The sequence below is a fragment of the Delphinapterus leucas genome, chromosome X, assembly GCF_059928025.1.
Source record: "Delphinapterus leucas isolate spDelLeu-1000000601 "Yukka" chromosome X, BTC_Dleu_Yukka2, whole genome shotgun sequence".
Classification (NCBI taxonomy): domain Eukaryota; kingdom Metazoa; phylum Chordata; class Mammalia; order Artiodactyla; family Monodontidae; genus Delphinapterus; species Delphinapterus leucas.
This window is the reverse complement of record NC_143150.1, coordinates 127,199,898-127,227,122: the sequence shown is the minus strand read 5'-3', so window position 1 is coordinate 127,227,122 and position 27,225 is coordinate 127,199,898. Positions and strand designations below refer to the sequence as shown.

Genomic DNA, 27,225 nt, shown 5'->3' with positions numbered 1-27,225 from the left:
AAAACTTAATTTGTTGTTGTTGCTTGGAATCACACAATAGATGAATATACTTCCACTGGTTTAAAAAAAAAAAATCCACCAGTGTTGGGACAGCAAAAGTGTTCCCAGCCCCACTCCCAGCCTCCACTGACCAGAGGTGGCGGCTGTTATGCGGTGTGTTTCCTTCCAGACCTTTGAAAAGTGGAAATTGGAAGGTGAATTAAAATATTCTTCATTGTTGCTGGAAGTTTAAGTGAATTTTCTATTTTGAAAATATGTTTTTAATGTGTCTCCCCCATTTTTTTTCTTTCTTCTGTTCCACAAAGTTCGTCTTTGATGATAAAGCAAGGCTCGTGGACCGAGTCAGGCTTAACTGGCAGTATGAGGAAGCCAGAAAGAGGTAAGAAGCTCCTTTTTCAAACCTTGCCTCCTGCTTACTTCCTTTCTCCTGTGGAAAGCGGTTTCGCGGAGTTGCAGCGTGTGATTTATCCACTTCTTATCAGAAAGCAGTGTCTGATAGAGTACAGAATTAAGGTTCTTCATTTATGCGTAGCTTCTGAATACATGTGACAAAATTTCATGTGCATTAAAATGTGAAACTCAATATTACAAACAGTTATGAAGACGGGATTTAATAAAAACAGAGACTTTTCCGGCTCTCCTTATCCTCTCAGGTAGTTCAGAACCCCCTCCCTGCCTTCCGACTGAGCATCAGTCCCTCAGACCAGCTTAAGCAAACCTGGTTTTTGAATATGTGGCTGCTTATTCCATAGGTTAACAGAAAAAGCCACGTATCTTGGGTTAAAAGACAGTTTAGAAAGGATTAGGTCAACGGGTGATGGCGGTACCTAATCTACATCATTTTGATGGAGAGAATTGAAGCTCAGTCGCTTCTGTTGACCTGTGTTGTCCATCACCCGCCTTCTGAAAATCAGGACTTGACCTTGTGTGTGCATTTTCAAAATGTGTCTTTCCCTCCCTCCCTCCCGGTCTCAGCCAGGGTTCATGGGCAGCACTGCCAGGTGAGCTGCCGGCCTCGCAGGCACAGTGTCTTTAGCCTGTCACCTTTCTACCCATGTGCACCGTGTTCAGTATTCTGACCCTGCCCTAGCTTTCATGTTCTTTTTTTAGGGACTTTCTCTCTTTTGTGCCTTCTGGAAAGAGTCTTAAAACCAAATTATTTCAAAATATGAGCTTCGGAAAGCTGTGAAGCCTATCTTTTTCAAAAAGTTTTGTTTTTTTTTATTCTTCTTAAAAAATATGGAACGCTTCACGAAAACCTTTCTTTAGTCACATATGAACTGCTGTCTGGGGGCGCGGGGAGGAGGAGCGAATGCCACGCAGGGGGCGGGCAGGGGGAGGGCGTGGTTCTGGAAGCGAAATAGGCGGGCCGCTCAGTATGGTGTATCATTCAGGGATGTCTGGAAATCCGCTTTGTTACCTTTTTAGCAAATGTAAAAATAGCAACAGAAGCAGATCATCTGACTGCCTGCTGGAGGGCCGGCTTGAGCTGCTGCGGCCTCTGCCCAAAGCACCTCTGCCCGGTCCTCCCGGCTCTTGCTCTTCACGATGTCCTTGATGCGCTCAAGGCGGGCACTGCACTTCCACGCAGACCGCTTCCCTCGGCGCCTGCTTCCCCAGCCTCACACATCCCTTCTCAGGAGCTCGCTGGCTGGCGTTTGTCAGCCGCTGTTATCTCTCCTCAATATTCCTCGGCTCCTTCCTGCATGTTTCTGCCGCACTGTGTGGGTGTCGGAATTTGCTGTGTTGCATTAAACTACAGAAAATTGACAGTTGCTACACTTGACGTAATCGTCACTGTTCTGCTGTGACATTTACCTACCACAGCGAGTGATTTCTTTGTTTTCCAGAGATGACGTCGGTACAGAGTGAGTAACTCTTTAAATATCGAAATAATACATTTGGGCTGAAAGTCCATTATTTAAGAAAGTTATGCAGGGGAGGACACTGCACTTCATCAGTATCTTCCAAATGGAAGGAGTATTTCAAGGTCACCAGAACCTTGTTAGGAAATGCGATGCAGCTGCAGAGGAGGGTCCTGTCCCCAGTGCTTCAACCTTTGTGGGACAGTAGGGGCTTCTCAGAAACGCCTTTCTGGGCTGCGTTGGCCGCATTTAGAAATCAGATGCGTTGTAAAGACGCCCTGGGGTCCTGGGTTGGCTGACAGAAGCACTGCCTTGTTCTTTTCCCACTAGCACAATGGTTCCCAATTGTGGGGCGGGGAATGGGGGAGGGGTGCGACGGCCCGACTTCACACCCGGCCCCCGGTGGACTTCTGGCCATGTCTAAAGACGTTGTTAGTTGTCACAGCTCTGGGGTGGGTGCTCCTGGCATCTAGTGGGTAGAGACCAGGGATGCTGCTCAGTATACTGCAGTGCACAGGACGGCCCCCAAAAGAGAGTCATCCAGACGTCACTGGTGCTGAGGCCGAGGGCCCCTGCCCTGTGCTGGAGGATTGTGACGTCTTAGCCGGGCAAATCTGTATGGGTGACCCCAGCAGCTTCACACACATCCCGCAGCAGTGGGCACAGAAGCTGCTGCAAGGCTGGGAGATTATACTTCTGCCCAGCACCTGCCCTGTTCCAGGTATTGCAAAGAAATTCCGTGGTTTATGTGATGTCATAAAGGCATATGGTCTTTGGGACTTCCCTGGCGGTCCAGTGGTTAAGACTCCGTGCTTCCAATGCAGGGGGCCCGGGTTCAATCCCTAGTCAGGGAACTAACATCCCACATGCCGTGCAGCTCGACCAAAAAAAAAAAAAAAAAAAATATATATATATATATAGTCTTTAACCTGTTTGGGAGATAAACTCCCCCACAGCTAACAGAAATATGTGAGGGTGCCAGTGGTTCTGCCTGGGGGTGGGGATACCCCAGGCGGTATCTGGGGTGTGTGTGTGTGAGCACACACAGTACATATATGTTAGACACACAGGGTTCAGAAACATGCACATATATGCTTGTACATCTATGTACACATAAATAATACATGAATACATTGTTTTTGTCAAAGATGCAATCACTGGAGACCTCCCATCTTATCCTCCTCTCTAATCCTACCTCTCACCATTAATGATTTGCTATGAAACCTTCCAGTTCTTACCTAAACATTGAAATAAATTAAGCTCAATATAGTTAAATACAGTATATGATGCATAGCTTTTACAATGGTTATAGCCATCCTCTGCGGATGGACATCTAGATGATTCCAGTTTTTCCTTTTCACAAATGGTGCACGTCTATTTATAGTCCCCAGCCTTGCAGAGATGGCTGTTTCCTTCGACAGATACATAGCAAGGGAACGTATGGGTCTAAAGACATGTCCATTCAAAGTTCGGATAGATACCAGTGAATCGTCTTCCAAAGTAACTTACACACTTTACACTGCCACCAATGGCAGTTGAGAGCCCTGATTTCTGTATCTCCTCCTCATCGTTAAATACCACCATTCTTTGTAAATTTTTCTGGAGTGATGGGCATAGATGTTCTGTCACTTGTCACGTGCTTTTTCCCTGGTGAGAATGGTGGACTTTTGCACTCATGGTGCAGTTCAGCATAATTTTGTGTGACTTTTGGTTAGTTAAATGCCAGGTCTGAATTTTTTTCAGACAAGTGCTCCTTTCAAAACGTGTTAGATCCCATCATCCACTAAGGGGTGGGGGTGGGTTTTGCGCCCCACCCCCCACCCCCGGGGGGATGTTTTTGGTTCTCCTGACTGGAGAGAGGGTACTGCTGGCATCCCGGGCGGGAGCCCAAGGACGCTGCTAAACAACGCACAATGCGCCGGACGGTCCCCCCAGCAAAGATGTGGGTAGCCCAGAGTTTCTTTTTGCCTTCGAGAAACCTTACTCTTGAGCTTCTTATCTTGCTCCGAAATCCCTACTGTGTGTGGACATCAAGGGCTCAGGAGCAGGTCTTCCACGGACTCAGGGTGTTAGCCTCGTCCAGCCACGTTGGCCCCCCTGCATGCCAGGCCTCACACCGTCCAGGCGCGCTCCTGATTTAGTGCTTGGAGTTGGCAGAAAAATGCTGCCCCAGATGGCCTAATCCGCAAACCTGTGACTCTGTGCCTTCCATGGCAGAAGGAACTTTGCACATGGCCTCAAGCTAGAGATCTTGAGATGGGGAGATGACCCTGGATTATCTAGAGAGGCTCAGTGTAATCACAAGGGTCCCTATAAGAGGGAGAAGCAGAGAAGGAGATGTGAGGGTGGCAGGGCCTCGAGCCAAGGAATGTGGGCAGCCCTTGGAAACAGCTGCGAAATGGCTTCTTCCTGAAGCCTCCAGAGGATCACAGCCCTGCTTGCCCATTTTTGACTTCTGACATCTGGAACTGTAAGGTAATCACGTGTGTGTTGTTTTAAGCCACTAAGTTTGTGGTAATTTGTTACAGAAACAAAAGGAAACTAATACAGTGCCCCCTGCCCTCCCTCGCTGTTTCCTCTGCCTGCAATGGAATGCTTGGCCTCAAATGGTCACGTGGCCTCTGCTCTCCTTCTGGTCACTGTGTCAGAGACACTTCTCTGATGATCCTGAATAAAGTTGCACTCCCATCCCCACCCCCATCACCCTGATTCTCCCAGCAAATGTAATCACCCAACCTGTTCTGTACTTATGTGTTTGCTTTTTTATCGTCTGTCTTTCCCTGCGAGAATGGGAAGCCCATGAGGGGCAGGGGTTTTTGTCTGTTTAGGTCATTGCTATAATTCCAGCAGCTGAGTACCTGGTGAATATTTATTGAATGAGTAAACAGGGGTCTGCTTTGGTCACGCTTGCTCTTTGGCCTTCACGCCTGCGAGTGGGCGAGTGGACAGAGTCCTGGGGCCCAGTCAGCTCCGGGCCAACTGCTGTGTTCCTGGCTCCCTTCCCCAAGGCCCTCGTCCTGGTGTGAGCCGTGGGATATGTCCCCTTGACTTAAGAGGAGAAAGGGCATCTAGACATGCATGTCTAGGGATCTGACGGAGGCAGGGCACAGTCACCTCATACATCATCATTCCAAGCTCGGCTTATGCTTCCTGGGCCTTCACGGTCATTGGAAAGGGCTTGTGGTCTTGGAACCCCCTGTGATGCGTCCTGTTCTTAGGTGTTGGAGAAAATGGCATTGGAGCTGGGCCCTGAGGGATGCTGGAATTCCGGCTGCCCATACGTTGAGGAAGGGCTTTCTCAGTCCAGGGGGAGCAGGGATCAGGGCGGAAAGTTGTATAATGGCAAATTTCTTAGGGGTCAGGGAAGAACGGCCCCAGAGAGAGTTCTCTGGGGCTCACTTTATGGTCGACCACTTAGAAGATGGATCTCAATTTTTGATAATCAGTTCGGTGCTTTCATTGTACCTTCTCCTGCTTAAAAACATCCTTGAAGGGGCTTCCCTGGTGGCGCAGTGGTTGAGAGTCCGCCTGCCGATGCAGGGGACACGGGTTTGTGCCCCGGTCCGGGAGGATCCCACATGCCGCGGAGCGGCTAGGCCCATGAGCCATGGCCGCTGAGCCTGCGTGTCTGGAGCCTGTGCTCCACAACGGGAGAGGCCACAACAGTGAGAGGCCCGTGTACTGCAAAAAAACCCAAACAACAACAACAACAAAAAAAAACATCCTTGAAGCGTTCTTGTTGTTGCCAAGTCGTTGATTACAGCACCCTGTGTTTGGCACTCTGGATCTGGTCCCCTGATGTGGTGGCAGTGCCTGGCTCCAGTCCCTGTGGGGTAATCATATTTGGCCTCCAGTCACTGAAATTGCTTACAATTAAGGCTTGACTGGAAGGTGAGTGAGTTCCTGACTTGTAACCTACTCAGCTGTGGTCCTACAAGTGCCAGCCACATCTTGCAAGACGCTAGACTCAATACCCCTTGTAGTGTGGTCAGGACAACCCTACGATCCCCGCTCCTGGTGTACATGTGACAGTTAGGGAGGGTCATGGTCATCAGGTGTCAGGAACATAGCCACCCAGCACCAGGTCAGGGATTTTATTCCAGTTGCCTTTTCTGTGTGATTTTCAGATGCCTCTAAATGAGACACATGATTAGAACAGCGTAGACTTGGGAAGGGAGCAACAGCAAGCAGGTCTTTGCCAAGAACTAAATCTAGAACCAACGTTAATGTTCCAAAACCTGAGTCATGAGGACCACAGTCAGAGCACAGTGGCTTTGAGGTTCTGTCCAGGGACTCTCCACGTGGCCACCTCCATGACAGGCATCATTGGAGAAGGGTGTCCCACATACAGGAAAGCATCATGCCCCCCCGTTCACCCACCAGTGCGTGGAAGAGAAGGCATCACTTCTAATGGCAGTGTTAGCGCAGAAAAACGCGTCCTTCCCTTCTCTTCCACTCCAAGGCTTTCATTATTTTAGCGCCACGTTCGGTGTTCTGTCTTTTCCTTCTGCTGCCCCACCCTTAGATGTCAATCTCCCAGCTCCCATTTCTGAAATCATTCCATCCTGCGAAGTTTAGCTTTCCTACCCTCTGCAAAAGCTCCTGGGCTTTGCCACTTCTAAGTGGAGAGAAGTTGATGCACTTATGTATTTCCTTGTATATCTAGATTCGAGATTGTTTCTCAGAGTTGGGAAATCGTCAAAATGCAGTAAATGTTCTGGACAATGAGGGTTTCACGTACATTCAGATTTAAAGGAAGTTTATGGAAGTGGAACTTATAATTCCAAGCAGTGGTGTGATTTCTAGAGAATTCTCTAGACCAGACCGCCACTATCACGGTGACTAGTTTTGTGTTTTCAACTCTAGGTCATGTGAAATGTACCCAAACAACTGCTTATTCCTTTCCCTTTAGGAACATGGCTTTGGATTCCCAAGGCAGACCTTATGATAGGAATATTTTCACATTATTGGTTAAAAATTTGAGAATTTTTCAAAGCCAGTTTGGAGGAGCTAGTCTTCTTGAAGCAATCCTGATGACTCAGATGGCTCCTTATTTTTATTTTATTTATTTATTTATTTTGCGGTACGCCGGGCTCTCACTGTCGTGGCCTCTCCCGTTGCGGAGCACAGGCTCCGGACGCGCAGGCTCAGCGGCCATGGCTCACGGGCCCAGCCGCTCCGCGGCATGTGGGATCCTCCCGGAGGAAGCCGTGTCCCCTGCATCGGTAGGCGGACTCTCAACCACTGCGCCACCAGGGAAGCCTGGCTCCTTATTTTTAACCTAAGAGCACTTGTTCCAGAAAGTGGAACCGTACAGTGCACAAACTAGCTGTTTCCATAGAAACACTCGCGGTCCTGATAGGAACAAAACATTGGGCCCGTCCGGTTTCTCCGTGTCTCAGTGTTTGTTGCCAGGACGGGCCCTGCTGTTCCTCAGTTGTCGCTGGTGTAGTATTAGGGTTCCAGCTGAATTTGATCAGATCGTTGGACTTTCCCTTCATTTCTCTAATGACTGTGTGTTTGGGTTTGGGAGTGGGGCACGGCTGTGAGAAACAAAGGAACGCACCTTCTCCATTCAGGCCAAGAGAAAGAAGCCTGGAGACGATCTGCTTTTCACTTAAAGAACTCACTCTCTGAAGATCTGTTCGTTCAGAGGGGACAAGATGTGAGGGCAGGGAGGGATGTTGGGGTGTTCGTAGGCCCTTCTTATGCCACACTTCTAGATTCAGACTCCGTGAATCTCCAGTGTAGGATAAAGAGTTGAGCTGAATGGACACTGGTTTATCGATATTTAGTTCGGTGAGCTGAAGTGATTTCACCATCCATCTGACTCAGATATCAGCTGAGACTTTGTTGAACTTTTGCTTTTCATTTGGATGGATATTTGCAAAAAAGAAAACTAAGGAGAGGAAACATAAAGGTATCAAATCTGTAGCTGTAATTGACATCTGAAGGCACGAGGCTCCAAGCTGGGACCATGTCCTGGAACATGGCATTGGGATCCACCACGTCCCATCACGACCAGTCAGGGCCATGGCTTGCCTGGAGTTCCATTTCTATTCCAGAAAGCAGCAGTATTTTAGGAACATGCGAATTTATATTGTAGGTCACAGAATTTAGGTATAAATTCAAATACCTGGGGGTTACTCTGGATATGTAAAATATTCCTCAAAACTGTGTAATATTAAAAGTGCATTTTCTTCTTCGAAAAAGAAGTCATATTTAAGATTTCCAAGGGTCCAAGCAGTTTCTGCGGCATAAATACAGGTTTCCATTCGTGGTTTAATGGTGCCTGGGTTGTAACAGAAAAGGTGTTTGGGCAAAAATAGTAAGGGAAAAATGATTCACATTTGGCTTCTGTCTACATTAGGCCTTTTCAGGGGGATGGAATTTAGAAATCACACAATAAATATGAGACCAAAATGCTTGATTGAGGACTTGCTTTCATTTCTTCACTATCCTGAGCACAGGGACATGTGTTTTAAAGCCTTTAAAGACATTTGTGAGAGGATATATATATGTAGGCCATAAAAGGGATTACCTATCAAAAATAAGAATCAGTAAAGAATACAGCTGACTCGCAGGGGAAAAAAAAAAACCCTTGCCAGTTTTAAATTGATCTCGGTTCTCTTTATTATTTTTTAAAATTTATTTACTTTTTTTTCTTTTAATTGGAGTAAAATTGCTTTACAATGTTGTGTTAGTTTCTGCTGTACAGTGAAGTGAATCAGCTATATGGATACCTATATCCCCTCCCTCTTGGACCTCCCTCCCACTCCCACCAATCCCACCCATCTAGGTCGTCACAGAGCACCGAGCTGAGCTCCCTGCGCTATACAGCAGGTTCCCACCAGCTATATTTTACACATGGTAGTGTATTTATGCCAAACCTAATCTCCCAATTTGTGCTACCCTCCCCTTCTCCCACTGTGTGCACATGTCTGTTCTCTACGTCTACGTCTCTATTTCTGCCCTACAGATAGTTTCATCTGTACCATTTTTCTAGATTCCACATATATGTGTTAATATACAATATATTTCTTTTTCTCTTTTTGGCTTACTTCACTCTGTATGACAGACTCTAGGTCCATCCACATCTCTACAAATGACCCAATTTCATTCCTTTTAATGGCTGAGTAATTGATCTCGGTTCTCTTTATAAATGAACTTGGGGAGTTCCCTGGCGGTCCATCTCTTAAGCATCCAGTGGTTAGGACTTGCCGCTCTCACTGCCGTGGCCCTGGGCTCGGTCCGTGGTCAGGGAACTAAGATCCCGCAAGCCGCGCAGCACGGCCAAAAAAAAAAAGAACTTGGAAAAGATTTTTTTTTTTTTACAAAGTGTAATCGTGACCTTGCTTTGTTTCCATGTATTTAATTTTCCTGAAAAGGTATTTCAGAAGACAGCCTTTCTGGAAATGGTTTTTCCTGTATTACCCAGAATTGAACTGATGGCGCTTGCAGGAGTGGGGTTCCAACCTGTACTACACGTCAGCTGTTGGGCGTGGGTGTAGAAGGAAGGGACATCGTAACTGTACATCTGTATGTGGTCTGAGGCGGAAGGTCTGTTCCCTCCAGTAACCCTAACACACGAAGGGTCCGCCTTGCAGGTGGCTCGTTTCCCAGCCAGCAGCACGGTAGACAGGGCTTATTGTTTCAAAGGTAAAGCCATTCCATCTGTTCCTTGGCAACTGTACTAGGAACCGCTGAAGGAATCCTTTTAGAGCTTTTGGCTCCCAGTACAGACAGACAGACAGACAGACAGACATGTGCTTCTCTCAACCTGGCTGAGAGCATGACCCAAATGTCTGCCTCCAGAGTGTGGATCTAAAGAAACTGCACTTTCCAATATATGCCAGTATCCTTCTAGATTCTTAGGCACCTCTGAGATGAGTATGCAGTCATTCACGTTGTTGTAAAATTTAATTATTAAAAGAGCACTGTTCTTAAGCACAGTGTGCTTGCCTAGTACTCAGTACAGCCCAAACAACTTTTCCAGATGGGTTACATGAAGTCAGCTTCATCCAGGTTGTCTCTGCTATAGAAGTCATCCCTCACCATGTGTCCTTACATACTTTTCTTGTGAGCTCTGGAAAGTTACAGAACACTGTTTAATTCTGGCCACTGTACTATTTCTTTTATGCACACAGTGGGCAGACCTTTTAAAATTTGCCCTTTGCTTCTCCTCCCTCTCATAATTCAGTTTTTTCCTTATTCTTTTTTCTGATATTACTTGAGATTACTGGAAAGAATAGGATTATCTAGGACTGGATCTCCAGCCACCCTCAGCAACTTGAATCCCTGTGAAATGGCAGCTAACCTGGAGCTGGCCAACTCAAATGGAATCTTGATCTCCTTACATGTAAACTTCAGAAAACTCAAAAGGAGTGCTTTGAAAAATATGTCTGCCTGTAGTACGAGAATTATTAGAATATATTACCAGGTAATGCTGCTAACTTTACTTGTGCTCATATAGGCTTTCCTGTGGATCAGATACTTTGAAATGAAAAATTATGAGGACCCAGTGCATTTGCTCACTGTACATCTCTTTTATATTTATTCCTTACCTTTGACTTGGCTTGATCTACCGTAGAATGTTCCAGAAATTTCATTGGGTCTGATGTCTGATTTGGCGCTAATTTATGAGTCTGCTTGGAGTGTTTCCTTGGGCTTCAGTTATATGCCTGCCATAAATTTTAATTACGCTAATTAGACAGAGGTGGATGCCTAAGCCCAGTTGGATTCCTAACCCTGTTCAGCTGCATCTGTCATTAGTTTTTTCAGTGACATGATTTGGCACCATTTTCCAACACATTTTCAGAAAACTAGTTTTAAGTTAGAAAAGAACTTGCCTAATAAAGCTACTGACATTCAGCTATTTTCTTTACCTTCTTGGGGAACTGGGCGTGAGTAAAATGTGTGCATTTAAACTATAACTTGTATATTCTTTCCTCTTCATGCCTGTGGGTTATCTGATTGGTTTGGTACTTGAAGAAGGAGTCTTGCCCAGTCCTACAGCCAGGCTGACCAGTCCCGTGCTTATGTCTAGTTCAGGAAGAGTGTGGATTGGTGCAGGGCTGGCCGACAGCCCTAAACACGTGGACCAATGCCAGCTGACTGGCATTATCTGCAGGAAGCACAGTGTTGAGGAGGATTCTGAAGTCTGGACCCAGCAGGAAGGATGCCAGCTTTGATCAGTGACATGTGCCCTGGGCACGGGACAGTGCAGTCTCAGAAGCACTCTTGCCATTCCTGTTTTAGTGAGGATAATCCCATCCGTGCCTAATGCAAGTCTCTAAGAGCTCCAAGGCCAATTAGCATCCTCCAGACCAGGCTGGGCTGCCTGAACGCAGAGGGTGTCAAGCATCAAAAACTCCTAGAGGGCTTGTCAAAACCCAGGTTGCCCAACCCCAATCCACAGAGTGTGGCATTCAGCAGGTCTGGGGTGGGGCCTGAGGTTTGCATTTGTAACAAGCTCCTAGGTGATGCTGAGGCTGCCAGTCAGGGACCCCACTTTGAGAACCGCTGCCTTAGAGACTAGAGGGCTATGTGCACCTGCCACTTAGCTGTCCTCACAGCTCTCTGTCACCTCAGAGAAGTCTTTGGATTTTGGTTTGGGGCCCGTGTGCCAATCTCTGTCCTCCACAGCGCTGGGTTCTGGTCAGGTCTGGAGTTCCTTGTTTCTGCCTGGAAATAGCCCTCATCCTTAGCCATATGTAAACTTAAAGGGCTTAAAACATTCTACTCCTGGTATGAAAGGATGCTCTGAAAATACAAGTCACATCTCTTTCACTTACTCTGCATTCAGCACCGCCTCAGGGCACCAGTCTGTCTGCCAAGCGGGCACGCGGACATTTAGGCACACGGGGAGTGACGAGAGCCATAGTTTTACACCTTGAGGATGGTCGTGCTGACACAGTGCAGCTGACCGGTTTGTATCCACCCAGATTACCCCACACCACATCCACTCTCACCAGGGCTGAGTCCCATTCTTTCATATCCTTGCTGGCGTGTTTATTCTCCGTTTCATGCATTTAGCTTTTGTTGAGTATCTGCCCTCTGCCAGGCGTTTTGAATTTCATGCGTGGTCAAGGCGTCTGGCACGATACAGAATCCTGTGATGGGCGCATTTCTCTCCTGGGATTTTCTTAAGGCGGGCTCAGCAGTTAGGCACGGCAGAGAAGGCAGGAGGCCAGAAGCATCTCTCGTGTACAGCATGGTGTTTAGCTACTGCAGAGGGAGGGGCACAGAGAGAAATGAGCCGGCTCCATCCCGCTCCAGAACAGTACACAGAGGAAACAGCACCGTGCACGTGGGCGAGTTGGGGTCTGCCAGCCTTTTGGTCAGTTGTTTGAAACAAACATGATATGGTTACTGTCATCCTGAATCTCATAGGCTGGGGCATATGTTGCAAAGGACTTACACATCATTTTTGTTACACCTCATTTCCAGATCCTTTATTTTTGTCGTGTGAGGTTTTACTCAGTGCAATCATTCCCATATTTATCGGACTGAGTTTCTAGAATCCGTGTGATGGTGCTGAGGATGTGTGAAGACGATGTTTTTTCATGAAGCTCATGGATTTTTCTGTGTCCCTGTCTCGCAGAGTCTCAAGTATCCAGAGGCAGCTGGCCCAGTTTGAGAGCGAGTCCTGGCCGGGCATGGCCGAGGCCGACAGGGACCGGCTTCAGCTCATCAAGGAGAAGGAGGCCCTGCTTCAGGAGCTGCAGCTCATCATCCAGCAGAGGAGGCCGGCGGAGGACGTGGCCCGGCTGGAGGAGGAGCGGCGGCGCCTGGAGGAGGAGATCCAGTGCTCCCGGGCCACATCCGTGCAGGGTGCCACGGAAAGGTGGGCTGGCTGGGCGGGCGGGGCCGGCTTCCGGCGGAGGAGCAGCTGGCAAAGCCGAAGCCTTGTTACTCAGGCAGCTACGGCCTGGCGGGAGGTGGAGGGAGCCGGTGCCTGCCGTCTGCAGGGGGTGCCCAGGGCTCGGAGGCTCCCGGTCCCTATTACAAGTGGGAGGTGGTCGAGAACCGGATGGAGTAAGGAAGACTGGGGAACCCACCACTTAGACCCCGCCCACTCCCGCTGCAGGTGCCGGGTGCACCCGCCCCCTGTGTTTTCAGGACAGCGCCCAGGACAGGTGTCGGGTCTCCAGCCAACAGGGGGCTGGAGGCAGGTGGTGGTCGGCTCCGTGACCATGGAGGAACCTCGTTCCTGACAGCAGCATCTCCGTTTCCGGAGTCTACCTCTTACTTTTATCTCCGACTTTGATTTCTTGCCAGCAAAGCCTGTCCTTTTGGCAGCAGGAAGTCTCCGCTCTCTCGCGTGTCTTTCTGAACGTGCGTCTCTTCAGTTGGTCTTGGGGCTCTTTCCCAGAGTGGGACACATGAAGCCAGCACACAGTCCTTTGTCCTCTGTTGCTCGCCCTTTCATTGTGTGCCCTGTCTCCTGGTTTGCGTTTGCTGTGTGTGATCACAGATTGCTGTGTGATCACGGATTGCGTGGAAGGCTGGGTCTGCTTTCCACGTTGCACAGCTGTTAGAAGTTTGGGGATATTTGCTGAGCTTTGGAGAGCCCACCGCCCATTTGATAACATACTGGCTCCTTAAAATTCACTGTATTACCAGGATCATAAGCTGTATCTCTGTGAGCATTCTCTAGGTAGAGTTTAATAGTCACCTGAATTATTTGGTCAGTACAGATGCCCTTATAACGATTATTTCATCGAATGTTAGGACTGTCCTCTGTTTTTGCTGGGGGTTGTCTCTACTTGGATATTCATTGTTAATTGATAGATCTGTGTTGTGTCCTGAGGGGCTAATGTCAGCGCTGGAGGAAAGCAATGGTGATTGGAGAGTCCAGTGCATAGGAATGGGCAGAGAGCATGTTAGTTTGCCTGACGTGGTGGCGTACCCTGTCACCTCGCTCAAAATAAACCCAGAGCAACGGGACTATGAAATGGAAGTTTCATCTGTGCTCTTGTGCTTTTGTATCGTTTCAGCTTAACATCACCTTCCGTTCTCCCCATGCTGTTCTCTTGTGTATGTTTCAGGTCAGAGGGCCTGGGAGTTCTGGTTGGTTTTCTCTTAAGGGGCGAGGATTCAGTCCCACGAACACCACATGTCCACCACATGTAGCAGGACCCCACACCCATGTACCCTTGAGTGTTTCTGCCCTCACCACGTGGAAATCCAGAGTGCAGGAGTGCTGTGGTCCCAGGGCACAAATCCGTGGAACCCCACAGAGCTGGTTTTACCCTGATGCCTGGGTTCAGGGCCTGGGTCACCCAAGCTCGTTCACCTGACGGGGTCTCTTGTGGAACCGGCCTGGGAGCTGCATCCTGGGGCGCAGGGCCCTCAGCTGGGACTAAATTGGCCCCAGGTGTCTCCTGAATCTGGCACTACATGGCCTTGGGCAAGGAGGGCCGTGCACAGGTGCTAATAAGCACCTTTCCGGCCAGGTGATGGGGCCAAGTGCCCCATGAGTGTTCCCTCGGCGGTGACGTTCTGGGCCTAGCGGATGCGGGCCCGTTTCTCCCTGCCGCCTGGGGCCCGGAGGCGGGGGGCTTTCCCTGGGATCAGGCTGAGGGCGTTAGAAGAGACCCGGTCTGGGAGGAGGGAGCCAGGCAGAAAGGTATGGAGGTACGTGTCTCAGGGCTGACGTGTGCCAGCTGTTTGGCCAGGCCCAGTCTTTGCCCGTCTTGGTTTCAGTGACATCATTGTCAGATGGAAAGTTTGAGCCAGGTTAGTGAGTATTACTGGGGATTGGGGGGATGTAAGTTTTTTCCTCTTTCAAAGGAAAGAGCAATTGTTTTGTAGGGTGCCTACTTGGCCATATGTTAAACTGCCATCATTTTGAATTGTAAACGAGAACTGTTTTGTTCTAGAAGCAAACATATTCATTTGTATATTCACTTAATAACTATTTATCGAGTGCCTATCCATGTCGGGCTCTATTCTAGGCAGTGGGCGTAGCACTGTGGGGAAAAAAATTTCATTTTAGAAAATAATAAAGTTGAAAAAAGTAGGTAGAAAACTACCTCCAACACTGTGGCAGTTGTTTTTTTATTTTATGTGTGTTTAATCTTTTAATTCTGTAGATTTTAGAACTGCACGTAGTTTTGCCTGGAAGGGGGCTTAGCATGAGGGAACCTGATTTGTTCCAAGGAATTCCAGTAGATTACTGCATGCTGTACATTTGTATCCATATTCTAGTCTAGTCTCCCATCCATCTGTTCATCCACCCACACCCATCCTTCCACACATCTCAGCCATCCATCCGTATGCCCATCTGCCTGTCTGCTATCTGTCCATCCAATCCACCTGTTCACCTATCCGTCTGCCTGTCCCTCCTCCCACCCCTGCATCCGTCAGTCCATCCAGCCACCCACCCATTGATTTATCCATCCGTCTTTCCACCCATCCATCCACGCATGCATGCATGCATGCATCCATCCATCCACCCACCCATGCATTCATCCGCCTATCCACCCATGTGCTGAACTTCTACAGTGTATCAGGCACTGTTCAGGCAGCCAGTGGTATATTTTTAAGCAAGACAAAAACAGTCTGTTATCTTGGTGTTTATGACCTTGGATGTGCTTTTTTAGAATTTAGTCATTGACACCTCAATCAGTTTGGGGGAATTTACAGTTGAATTTCTTGTTAGGAAAATATACTTGGCATCTTTGAAATCCACCAGTGGACTCTTTTCGTACCTACAGGATTCTACTTCAGGAAAAAAGAAACTGTCTCCTGATGCAGCTGGAAGAAGCTACCCGTCTAACGTCCTATCTCCAGTCCCAGTTACAAAGGTGGGTAACTTGTTATCATCTTATAACGACGTGGCCGTGAACTTCACAGTTCCCTTTGGCTTGGTTTTCTCTCCTAGAACTTGGAACCTGCAGTGGTTGTAAACACTGGACAGGGAAGTGTGGATACACAATATTTTTAAGAGGAGCTACTCATATATGATCCAAGGAATACGAGGAGAACCAAGAGTGACTTCAGAATAATGAATCATTTATCGAAGGATTTTGTAACTCACAGCATCAGGAGTGTATATATCCATCTACATAGATGCACACATAGACTTTTAATTATTTCCTTTTAAGATATTCATTTTAATTAGGCATGAATATCTTTAAAATCCGATTTGGATGCTCAGTAAGAGCTGCAGTTTTCAAGCACTTACCATGTCGTGAAGTGTAGTGTTAAGGGCTTTCTGTGTATTATTTTCTCAGTTCTCCCCCTCACAGCGCCTTGAGGCAGGAACCGCTATCATCCCAGCGCCGGGTGAGAAGGTGGGAGGCTCGGAAAGGGCAAAGCCCTTGACCAAATCAAATGCATTCAGCTAGTCTTGAGTGTGAGCTGGAACTTGAACTCGAGCAAGAGCCCTTGACGTTAACTACTGCTCTCGACTGACATTCAAAGAAACAAAGGAAATGTTTACGAAGGGGCGGGGGTGGGGGGGTGTCTTAAAACGCTCACAGGTGCTCAGAGGTGTTGAAGAGGCGCCGGGGTGAACGGGCCCGAGGCAGTTTTGCTCCTCTGGAGCAGACCGGAGGCGCGGCTCCCGGTGGGGACGGGCAGGCTCCAGCCACGGGCTCCATCCTGCTCTTCTCGTTTCAGCCTGTCCGCCAGCACCCTGACCATCTCCTCGGGGAGCAGCCGCGGCTCCCTGGCCTCCAGCCGGGGCTCGCTGGCCTCCAGCCGGGGCTCCCTGAGCTCCGTCAGCTTCACCGACATCTACGGCCTCCCGCAGTACGAGAAGCCCGACGCCGAGGGCGGCCCGCTCCTGCGCTTCGACCTCGTCCCCTTCGACTCCCTGGGCCGAGACGCCCCCTTGGTGGACGCCCCGGGCCCCGCGGGCCTCCACAAACAGAGGCGCTCCCTGGACACGCCGCAGTCCTTGGCGTCCCTGTCCTCGCGCTCCTCGCTGTCCTCGCTGTCCCCGCCCAGCTCGCCCTTGGACACGCCCTTCCTCCCGGCCTCGCGAGACTCGCCCCTGGCGCAGCTCGGGGACGCCTTCGAGGTGGCGGGCGTGGGTGCCCTGGACAGGCTGCGAGCTCAGGCCTCCGCAGTGGGGGACGAAGACACGCCGGGCGCGGCGTCCTTGCCGCCGCATGGGTGTCCCGGGGACGGGGAAGGACCTCGTGAGCGAGGACCCCAAGCGGCTGCCGCTCCCACGGCTGCAAGTACGTACTGATGGGTCCGGTGGGTGCCCCGGGGCGGGGGAGGAAAGGTCTCGAGTTCAGGGAGGAAGCCGTGCGTCCGCATAGAAGCCAGCTGGCTCTGCTGTGGCCTGGTGAGCCCTCAGCTTAGGACCCTCCAGGGCAAGAGGAGGCCCGCGCGCCCGCTCGCTCGCTCGCTCGCTCGTTCGTTCTGCGTTCTTTGGCCCTGGGTCCTTGAAATGTCATGGAAACTGGCAAAGTAGTCTTTTCCAGGCATTTGGCTTGTTTTCAGAATATACTTAATTGTCGAAAATGAGACAGTTCCTCCACATTCGGAGGCTGATAAAGAAGTACTCGGGCCTTAACTCTCCAGGGCGTGTGCCCAGATACAGCGTTGTGTGTGTGTGCCCGCCTCAGACCAGCCTTGGGACTGCTGTCTGGCTGTGGCCCGGCAGAAATCTCTGCTTCCGTTGGCCCTGTGACTTCATCTCTTCATCCTTTGTCCTTGTACTTTTTTTTTTTAATTTATTTTTGGCTGTGTTGGGTCTTCGTTGCTGTGCGCGGGTTTTCTCTAGTTGCGGCGAGCAGGGGCTACTCTTCATTGCGGCGCGCGCGCTTCTCATTGCGGTGGCTTCTCTTGTTGCGGAGCACGGGCTCTAGGTGTGCGGGCTTCAGTAGTTGTAGCACGCGGGCTCAGTAGCTGTGGCTCGCGGGCTCTAGAGCGCAGGCTGAGTAGTTGTGGCACACGGGCTTAGTTGCTCTGCGGCATGTGGGATCTTCCGGGACCAGGGCTCGAACCCGTGTCCCCTGCATTGGCAGGCGGATTCTTAACTACTGTGCCACCAGGGAAGCCCTGTCCTTGTACTTTTCAAGGACATAATTCTATCACGGAGGGAGTGAAAATATCAGTCCTTTCTACCGAATCGATTTCTCTGCTGCTCTTGAAATCCAGAAACATGTAGCCATGAGAATTTCATCTGTCCAGTTGGTGTTAATTCAGCTTCTGCTTGGTGCCAGCGTCTGTCAGCTTGTAGCCCACATGGAAAGCCAGACTGCTGTTGTGGGGAGTATTCTGGCTGATGGCTGGTGCACAAAGCAGAGTCTGGGCTTCACCCTCCTTATCTTCACCCCGAGTGCTTTTGTGAGCCAACCTCTAGCGACTTTAACTTCCTTAATTTTAAGAGAAGATCAGAACAGGCCTCTCATTCCTGAAGTTCAGCCCACTTAATTTTTATTTGCACAGCAAAACTGTTTTTAGACATTCCATTTAGGCGAACACTAGATAATTTGTATAGCATAGTGGATCTCAACCAGGGGTGTTTTTGACCCCTGGAGACACTTGGCAGACATTTTCAGTTGTCACACTGTGGGGCTGGTGAGGTGCTACTGGCATCTGGTAGGTGGAGACCAGGGGCAGTGCTCAACATCCTACAGTGCACAACATGGTCCCCATCGTGGCTGGAATGATCCAGCCAAAATGTCAAGAGTGCCGAGGCTGAGAAACCCTGGTCATGTACTGTTAAGCAGTCAGCAGCAAAAGGTGGAAATAAAACGTGAATACAAAACCAGGGTGATGTAGCAGAAATGGCTTCGAACTAGCAGCTTATACCCAGATTCTGTTCCCTGCCCTGTTGACTCACTAGCTGTGCGACCTTGAGCGCAACCTTAGATGGAGCTGAGTCTCAGCTTCTGTGCCCTTGAATGAGGTGATCTTTATGGGCTCTTCCATTCACCACCATTCTGTTACCTGTCGGGTTCTTTTATGTATACCCACGCGGGTTATTATATATATGTAAGATAATAGTGTCTTGTAGCATTTACGTGTTTAACCAGAGATCCATTATGTTCTGCGGCAGCCCCGAGCCTTTTTGGCATCTCTGTTATTTTGGTGTCTCCCCCTCTGCGTTTGCAAACACACCTTTCATATCCCCAGATACGTCATTTCTGTAATTCACATGTACAGGGGAACTTTATTCGCTTTGTTCTTTGTTGCAATCACAGGTTCAGTGCTCCATGTTTATTCAAAAAAGAAAATACAAAATAAGGACTGAATCGTGCATCTGTTGCTTGAGCTTCCTCTTCTCAGTGTCCAGCCCCCCCGTACCAACTTTTCTTTAAAGGCTGAGATACAAGAGTGTCTGTCTACTTATGCAGGAAATCCACACAAGGTCCAGCACCGCTTTTGGTCCAGGGGAAAGACTGGGTGGGAAGGGGAAGAGCTGACTTAATTTCTGATCCTGATTTCTTTATTTTTCTTTTCTACTTTGTGGTGGATGTTATAGTGCTTCAAGCTTAGACTGGGAGGTCTTTGCTTATGGTGTGGTCAGATACTGCCACCTCGTGGTGCGTTCATATATGACACTCTGGGTAGAATACAAACTAGAGGTACTTGACTTAGTGAATGGGTCTTGGTAGGTGCTCTCGCAGGGCTGGGTTGGGTGAGCAGCTTCAGGCATGGACACAGGGTGACTCCTTGCCTCCCGTGATGCTTATGAAGCCTAGAGTCATCGCAGCTTCATAAAGTTGGCGACGATCTCAATACTCGTTATGTTAACCCCACCCCTCATTTATGATGCCCGAGGTCACGTAGTTCCCTCCACTCTCCAGTCTGAGTAAGAACAATACAGTCTAAGTTTGACTCAAGGAAGCTTTAGCGAGAAAAATTTTTAGTAACATAAAATTCAGAATTGCCCATTGTGTTTTAAATCAACCTGAGGGGACAGAAGGTGGGGCAGGGGAGTGGGGAAATAAATTGTCATCTTTAACAGTTTTTACATGTTTACTACAATTTTATCTTCCCCACATTTTGAAAATCAAATGTGTCATGATTTTGAAATCCGTTCCCATTTTCATTTCCCACTGGTATTTGGTAATATAAGTCGGTAAATATTTTAACCTTGTTCATTTGTTTATTGATGTTTTTTATTACATTCAGACCCTGTTTAAAATTGTTGGCTTAAATTCTACAGTTTTTTCACTTTGTGCTTTTTTTTTTTAATCTCTTTTCTCATGCGGCTCGACAGAAACGTTCACTGTAAGTGACCTTGGACTTCTCCTTCGCCTTGCTGGTCAGGCTGTGCCACATCTTTGTGCAGTGAATCAATGTATTTAGGATGGTCGGGGTGTGGTCAGGAAGGGCATAGCTCATAGCTGTGCTTTAATGTAGCTCAACAGTTGCTCTCATTATTGTTGTTGTCGTTTGAACGGTATTCATCCTGGCTATGAAAGTTGTGTAAGAACTTTTCTAAGAGCTTGACGTATTTTTTCCTTCTTGCGTTTTTTCCCCAGACTTTAACACTTTCGTTATTTTAATACGCCAGCTGGCAGCTTTGCCCACGATGTGATTCTCCTTATACTTTCCTCCCTTTTGTCAAGCAGCGTTGCTGTCCTTAGGTCTCAGTGTCTGTTTGTCTGTGTTTAATGATGGAAAGGTCTGAGGTTTATAAAACGAACGTGTGGAAGCTTGTTTATTCCTTACTTCACTGGCGTTGCTCCCCACTCTCTGTCTCGTTGCCTTGAAGCCCAGGAGCAGATGGTTGCAGTGTGTACTGTGGGGTGTGCCGTGTGCTTTCTTTCTCACCAAGGGCAAGTGCTGACCGTACCTCCTTCTGTCAGTTGCATCCAGTTGCTCCTTGAATGTGCTAAGCCCAGGATCACTGAGGATTGATTCCCCCATTTCCTTTCTCTCTTCATCCACTTTCATTGCAATGAGAGAGAAATTTTGGCAGTCACACCATTGGGTTGCCTGGAAGTTAACTGGATCACTGTGTGGTGTTACTTCCTTAAAGGCATGTAGGGCCGAGTGTCAGGGCTGGGAATGGAAGTAGTGAGCCATTGTGTTTGCTGGGGTTCCATGGAGCAAACTGAGGGCTTCTATCTGCAGTTTAGAGCTGGAGGCTCTGGGTCCTTCCATGGGGCCGGGGTGGCGAGCAGAGCTGGACTTGGGAGTCGTCATCTACAATCTGAGAGTCGGTGCCTCCGGCCACCCCAGGACGGAGCCAGCTTCTGCCCCTGACCGAGGCGGGGCCGGTGGCCCCCACGCTGGGCGCTGCAGGCCTTTGAAAGGTCGGCTTTTGTCTGCAGTTAACATCGTGAGACCAAAGGCCACAGCCCTGTCTGTTTTGTACCCCGATGAATATATTTGGGTTTAATTGTTCTGTGAATAATAAATTGGTTGAACAGAGAGACGGTCATTGGTGGACTCGCTATTTCCCTCAACTCAGGGGTGCACAGGTGTCTAGATTTTCAATTTCTAGAGCTTAGATGTCTGGAGAACATAGAAAGACAAGAGGGACCTGCATTATTAACAAGAGGCATCGTGATGCCAGAGTGAGGCTCAGTTTGGGGCTTCATGCTTTAAGCCTGTGTTCTAACCGTGTGTGCCTCTCTCAGAAGCGTTGAGGTTCCTGTGTCCATCGTCACATTTAGCAGCGGGAGACGGCATGCCTCTTTCTGTTGCTTTTGTTAAAAGAAACTTGTTGCTGTGAGGGAAGGAGTAGAAAGAGTTGATGAAATGATAAAAGGGAAAATGTCAGTGGTTGTCTTTGGCTCTTGGTTACAATAGATACGAGACAAAAATAAGCCGCCCAGTGATGGTCCTTTCTAATCCCAGGAGACAGTTCTGGAAGCCAGTGTGGCCCCAGGGCTGCTGAGGAGGGCGCTGCAGTTAGAGCGGCAGAGGGGTCACGGAGACGTTGGCAAAGGCCCAGTCTGGGTGCATCTGTGTCCTCTTGACTCGAAAGTCACTCCATTTTGTTGGGGGTTATTTGATGATTTTTAAAAACTCTCTTTTCTGATTATAAAGCAGTGTAGCCTGTATTCCTTGTATAAAGTATGGAGAATACCAAGCAGCGTCAAGGAGGAAACACCCCCCACCTGCTTCTCGGAGAGCGCGCTGCCGTCCACGTGCAGGCGAAATCTCTCTCCAGGCTTTCCCGTGTGACGCTCTCTCAGAGGGCCACGCCAAGGGCCTTCCCGCCACCTTCTGACCTGTGTGCTCATTAAGGAGGTGAAGGGAGATTGATGATCATTTAAAGAGCTTTTAAAGAAGTAGCCAGAAGCCTGTTTGTTCCATTTTCCAATATAAGGAAAGACTCGAGCAGAGTGCATGTAAACACACATCTGCACACGTGCTGGCCTGTCTCTGCCACTTCGTGCCTTTGTCTCTGCTCTGCCCTGGGCTCCCGCACTGTCGCCTCCTGAGCCCGGCCGTGTCTCTCGCCTGCAGCAGCGACCCCCCGAGAAGACAGCACCCAGAGGCTGGAGCGGAGAGCGCGCTGCGTGTCCGCCTGCCTGTCCGATTACTCGCTGGCCAGCGACAGCGGCGTGTTTGAACCTCCCACCAAAAGGTTAGAAGCTGACCTTCTCCCCTGCCTGGGCTGACTTCCCAAAAGGCACCCCTGCCGAGACCTGTCTGGCTTGACACTCTGTGTGTCTCCGGGGTGCAGCTCTCCTGGCTTCTCTCCATGCGGGAGGGGCCCTGAGCATCCCCACGGACCCCCTCTGCTCCCAGGTGGTGTCTGGGGAGTGGCCTGGCTTCGGGCATCTAGGATGACTGCTTTCTCTCCGGCCCCGGGGGTTGGAAGGCATGAGCCCAGTGGAGCCGGAAAAGGAGAACCAGTGTGCGAGGGAGACCTGCTTTTCTAGAAAGGACGTTCACTAGAAATGGATGTTTCCCCCGCCCCCTTTCCTTAGCTGGAGGAATCACTTTGCAAGGACAAAACCCCTTGTGGGCTTTATTTTGTTTGAGACCTTTGATGTCATTTTTTCAGCTCAGATATCTGTATACATTTCACTTATCGCCAACTTTTTTTTTTTTTTTTTTTTTTTGGCTGCGCTGCTCAGCTTGCGGGATCTTAGTTCCCTGACCAGGGATCGCATCCGCGCCCGCTGCAGTGGAAGCGCGGAGTCTTAACCACTGGACCGCCAGGGAAGTCCCCCCTGCAAAGCTTTTAAGAGTATATGTTTTTGATCTTTGTCGTAAATATCACATGTGGTTTTGAGAGGTATTTTCTCAAAGAGGCCACTTCGTCAGCAGGTACCCTGGGAGGTGACGTCATGGATCCTGGGGACCTGCCGTGCCCTGCCAGTCACTTAAAGCATTTATTTATGTCGCAACTTAATAAAGCCCTTCTCAGTAAGAAGCACCCCTAGTGTGAGAGAGCTTCTGCCGAGCCCGAGGTAACCAGGCCCCCTCGGAATAACGCGGTGCCTTTCCGACTGTGTTCAGGAGTGAGGATGCTGACGACCCTGCGCGTGGAGATGCTTGCGGTAACGAGGGGCCCCAGATCCATGTTGGATTTTTGTGAGTACAGAAGACTCCTTCCCTGTTGCTCGTAAAGACGATGGGTAGATTGGGGCCCGCCCGGCGACTCACACCTCCACACACAGGCCAGGAGGGATGGAGGGACCCGCGTGATCCGGCTGCTGCTCCCTGGCCTGGGTGTCCCCGGGCCCATCTCAGCGGTCTCAGGTGAAGGGACAGAGGTGGCGGGAAGGAGAGATGGGCAAGAGCGGCTCCGTTGCCGTCCTCCAACAGCGAGTCACAGCCGGGGACTCTCACCCCATGGGCACAGTCAGGCCCTCGGGGAAGTTCCCGCCGGAGCTGGGGTAGCCAGGTGCTGTGCAACACTAAGCGTTCTGGTTTCTAGCTACAGTGTCTAGAAAGGCAGTAACCAGCAGTGTTCAGACGAACAAGGCAGGATGTTCACATCCCAGCAGCTTTCTTTTGCTCACTCTTGTCATCCTAGTGTTTCTCGGCACTCGTGACGTTCGGGCTGGGTCACTCTCGGTGGGGGGCCGTGCTGTGCCCTCTGGCGTGTTGAGCAGCAGCCCTGGCCTCCACCCACTACACGCAGTAGCCCCCCTCCACTCAGTGTGACAGTAAGAAACGCCTCTAGACTGCACAGGTCCCCTGGGGGTGGGGTGAGGACCACTGCAGTAGTTCAAGCAGGATTTCTGCACCGTGGGGCATTTGTAGTCTGTGAACATGCATTTTATTTTCTAGGCACGACAGTGCCAGCGAGTGTCTCCTCGTGAACGTGCTCCAACTGAAGAACTTTGCTGGGCTGGTGGTGAAGGAAGACTGCAAAATGTAAGCTCCCGCGCCAGTGGGGGCCGTGTCCTCCCCCCGGGCCCTCCTCCACACGGCACCACTGGCTGACCTGCTGCACGTGGCAGTTTGGGGAGGGAAAAGACTGTCTTGGAACCTGAATTTACAATAATACGCTAGGGGGTGTCTGTCTGAAATCTAAAGGATTGTACGTTTTAAGAAGAGGCTGGTTTATTATTTGAGGCAGGTGGAGTTACTGGAGCCAGGCTGGTCATGTGCCGTGGCCATGCTGACAAAGTGCCGGGTGCCCATCATTGGCAGCGCTGGGGCTTAAAACGTCCATTCTGATCACAAGGCTGGTGGCGACACAGTCACACTCGGCTCTTGCGATCTGATGAGGTGCCTGAAGAGGCCTCAGGCTGGGCTCAGGCATCCTTGTCCGAGCAGGGAGAAGGAAATCTGTGTTGTCCCCAGTGGGGAGATGGGTGCCCGATGGGGGTGTGAGGTCCCACTTACCCTGGCGGGTGAACCCACCGGTGATGGGTGTTCACGCCCGACGGTGCCCTCCCCTTCCGTGAGTCGTCTTTGTAAACTGGCCTCCCGAAGGCCTTGGAAGCAGCCTGGTTTTCAGCAGCTGAGCGTTCGCCCTGGGATTCTGCTCGCCCTGGCGTGTACTTCACTCCACTGATGCTGGAGCTTCTCCTGGATGCTGGCTTCCACGCTGGGGGTGGATAGGGCCGGGAGCCCAGCCCGGCGGGTGCCTGGGTGGGCAAGCACTCTGAGAGGCAAGGCAGGTAGGGCTTGGAGAGGGAGCCAGGGGGCCGTGGAGAGATCAGTGCAGATGTTTTCCCACAAAGATGGTAAAAGCAGAACCTCCGTTTGAGTCGCCCTGAAGTCCTAACCACTGACTTGGAAGTCTTCTCTTTGTGATTGGGTTTTTCCCCCGATCTCCAGGGGCACGTAAGTTCTTTGGGCTTACTCTTAGTTGAGAAAAGGATCTTTTCCAAAAGACATTAAAATTCTGCACATGGGCAGTGGAACAGGGCGGCGTATGTGCACACGTATGTGGTCCATGCGTGTCACGTGCAGATGTGTCAGGCTGCCTCTGTCTGCTTTTTCCTTCCTCTCTTGGTTCCAGACACATCCGCGTCTACTTGCCCCCGCTTGACTCCGGCACGCCAAACACTTACTGCTCTAAGGCTCTGGAATTGCAAGCCCCCCTGATATTTAATGAAGTTTTCAGAATCCCTGTGCATTCAAGCATGGTGACGTTGAAGTCCCTTCAGTTATACGTGTGCTCAGTGAATCCGCAGCTGCAGGAAGAACTGCTGGTACGGCGCCCTCCTCACCCTCTCCCCCTCCCTCCCCTCCTTCCGGTGTCCTGATGTCAAGTGATCTCTGTAGCTGGGAGGACAGAAAGGGATGATAAGACCCCTTATCTTGTCAAGTGTTCTGTAGTTTAAATATATTATCTCAGCTAATACTTGCAAAACTCCTGTGCAACGGCTTCTGCATTATCCCTGTCTTGCGTTGAGAAATTTGGTAGATAGAAGTATAGGATGGTCACTTAAATTTGAATTTCAAAGAAACTATGGATGCCTTTTAGTGTAAGTATGTCCCATGTAATATCTGGGACATACCTCTATTTAAAAAAAATCTGTTTATTTGAAATTGCAGTTCACCCAGATGCCCTCTATTTTATCTGGCAACCTTATAACTGGGCAGGTCAGCAGTCCGTCTTCACCCCGGCCAGCCAGTGCAGGGCCAGGGCTTGGAAGCCAGGGTGCTTTCTTCCCAAGGTTGGAATTTTCCCCCTTGGTCCCACCCCTTCAGCGGCAGAATTAGAGATTGGAGAGTTCCACCAATCCTCTCTCTCTCTCTTTTTTTTTGGGGGGGGGGCGGGGTTATTTATTTATTTATTTATATTATTTTACACCAGTCCTCTGTTTTTTCAAAAATTCCTGCTAGAATCAGCGGCTCTCTGAGTGGCAGATCCTGAACCTGACCCACCATTCCATGTCGTCCATTCTCTGCCCCTGTTCCCCTTCTAGCACTTTCTGATTGGGCTGAACAAGCAAGCGAGGAGCCACCCCCATTACGATCCTTTTTGATGACTTTCATTTTACTGCAGTCCTTTGAATAGCAGTGACACATTGTATGGCCTTTCTACTTAAGATTAAAGGGTGACTTTGATGCCCATTGGTTGTTAAGGTGTAGTCATTCAGGGCCTGTTCTGCTCTTTTTTTAAACACCACACAGGGCATTGCTCAGATTAACTTGGCTGATTACGATGGTTCGAGTGAGATGCAGCTGCGCTGGTACTCGGTGCAGGTGTTCACCGGCCCTGAGCCCCCGCGGCGGGAGGACGAGCGGCTGGGACACAGCGACTCCCGGGATCCTGTGGCCGCCACGTCTGGAAAGACAGTAAGTGGCCTGGCTTTGAGACGGGCTTTTCCTGGAGACATTGTTTCTAAGAAACGCGTGTAGACTTAGAACACAGTGGCGACGAAGAAGCAGGGTTTCAAGGGAAGTAATAAAAACGGACTATAGTGATTTATGTGGCCATTCATGGTAATATTCTTTAATGCAACTTGTTCATGATCATGAGTGATACATTGGTTGCTTTAAAATCTGAGTCCTCAGAGCCACATGGAAAGGCCAAGTTACTGTCTTGCTGCCAGCCGGGGGTGAGCTGCTTCCCTGCTGGAGAGCAGCCGGGGACGGCCACCAGCCCGGCAGCAGGGATGCTCCCCACGGGCCGTGCACGCGCTGCTTTCCGCTTTGCCGCCCGCACGCCGCTGGCCTCGGCTGCTTCTTAGAAACGTCCCTTTGGTCCTGTAGGACGCGGTGACGGTGCTGCTGGCGAGAACCACGGCCCAGCTGCAGGCGGTGGAGAGAGAGCTGGCCGAGGAGCGGGTGAAGCTGGAGTACACGGAGGAGGAGGTCGTGGAGATGGAGCGCAGGGCGGAGCAGGCCGAGGCTGTGTCCGAGAGGTGAGCGTGGCCAGCAGCCCCTCGGGGGAGAGGCCGCCGGGGTGTTCGTCAGGCGCCACGCTGCGTAGAATGTGTGCGGCGGGCTCTTCGGTACCTTTGCCCAGAAGTCAGGATTCTCACAGGGGATCGTATGCCAGTCTGCATGA

General features: G+C 50.0%; 1 protein-coding gene across 7 annotated transcripts in view; it reads left to right on the top strand.

The window, feature by feature from the left end:
• WWC3 (WWC family member 3) overlaps positions 1–27,225 on the top strand; it is a 120,897-nt gene that overhangs the window by 76,675 nt on the left and 16,997 nt on the right. For all 7 annotated transcript variants that reach the window (XM_089904808.1, XM_089904807.1, XM_022559864.2 and 4 more), the window contains 10 exons: positions 306–379; positions 12,469–12,711; positions 15,587–15,676; positions 16,494–17,059; positions 22,263–22,383; positions 23,265–23,339; positions 24,042–24,128; positions 25,225–25,417; positions 26,346–26,510; positions 26,928–27,079. In XM_089904808.1, the coding sequence (XP_089760934.1) occupies positions 306–379; positions 12,469–12,711; positions 15,587–15,676; positions 16,494–17,059; positions 22,263–22,383; positions 23,265–23,339; positions 24,042–24,128; positions 25,225–25,417; positions 26,346–26,510; positions 26,928–27,079 (1,766 nt within the window). The remainder of the gene's footprint in view (positions 1–305; positions 380–12,468; positions 12,712–15,586; positions 15,677–16,493; positions 17,060–22,262; positions 22,384–23,264; positions 23,340–24,041; positions 24,129–25,224; positions 25,418–26,345; positions 26,511–26,927; positions 27,080–27,225) is intronic.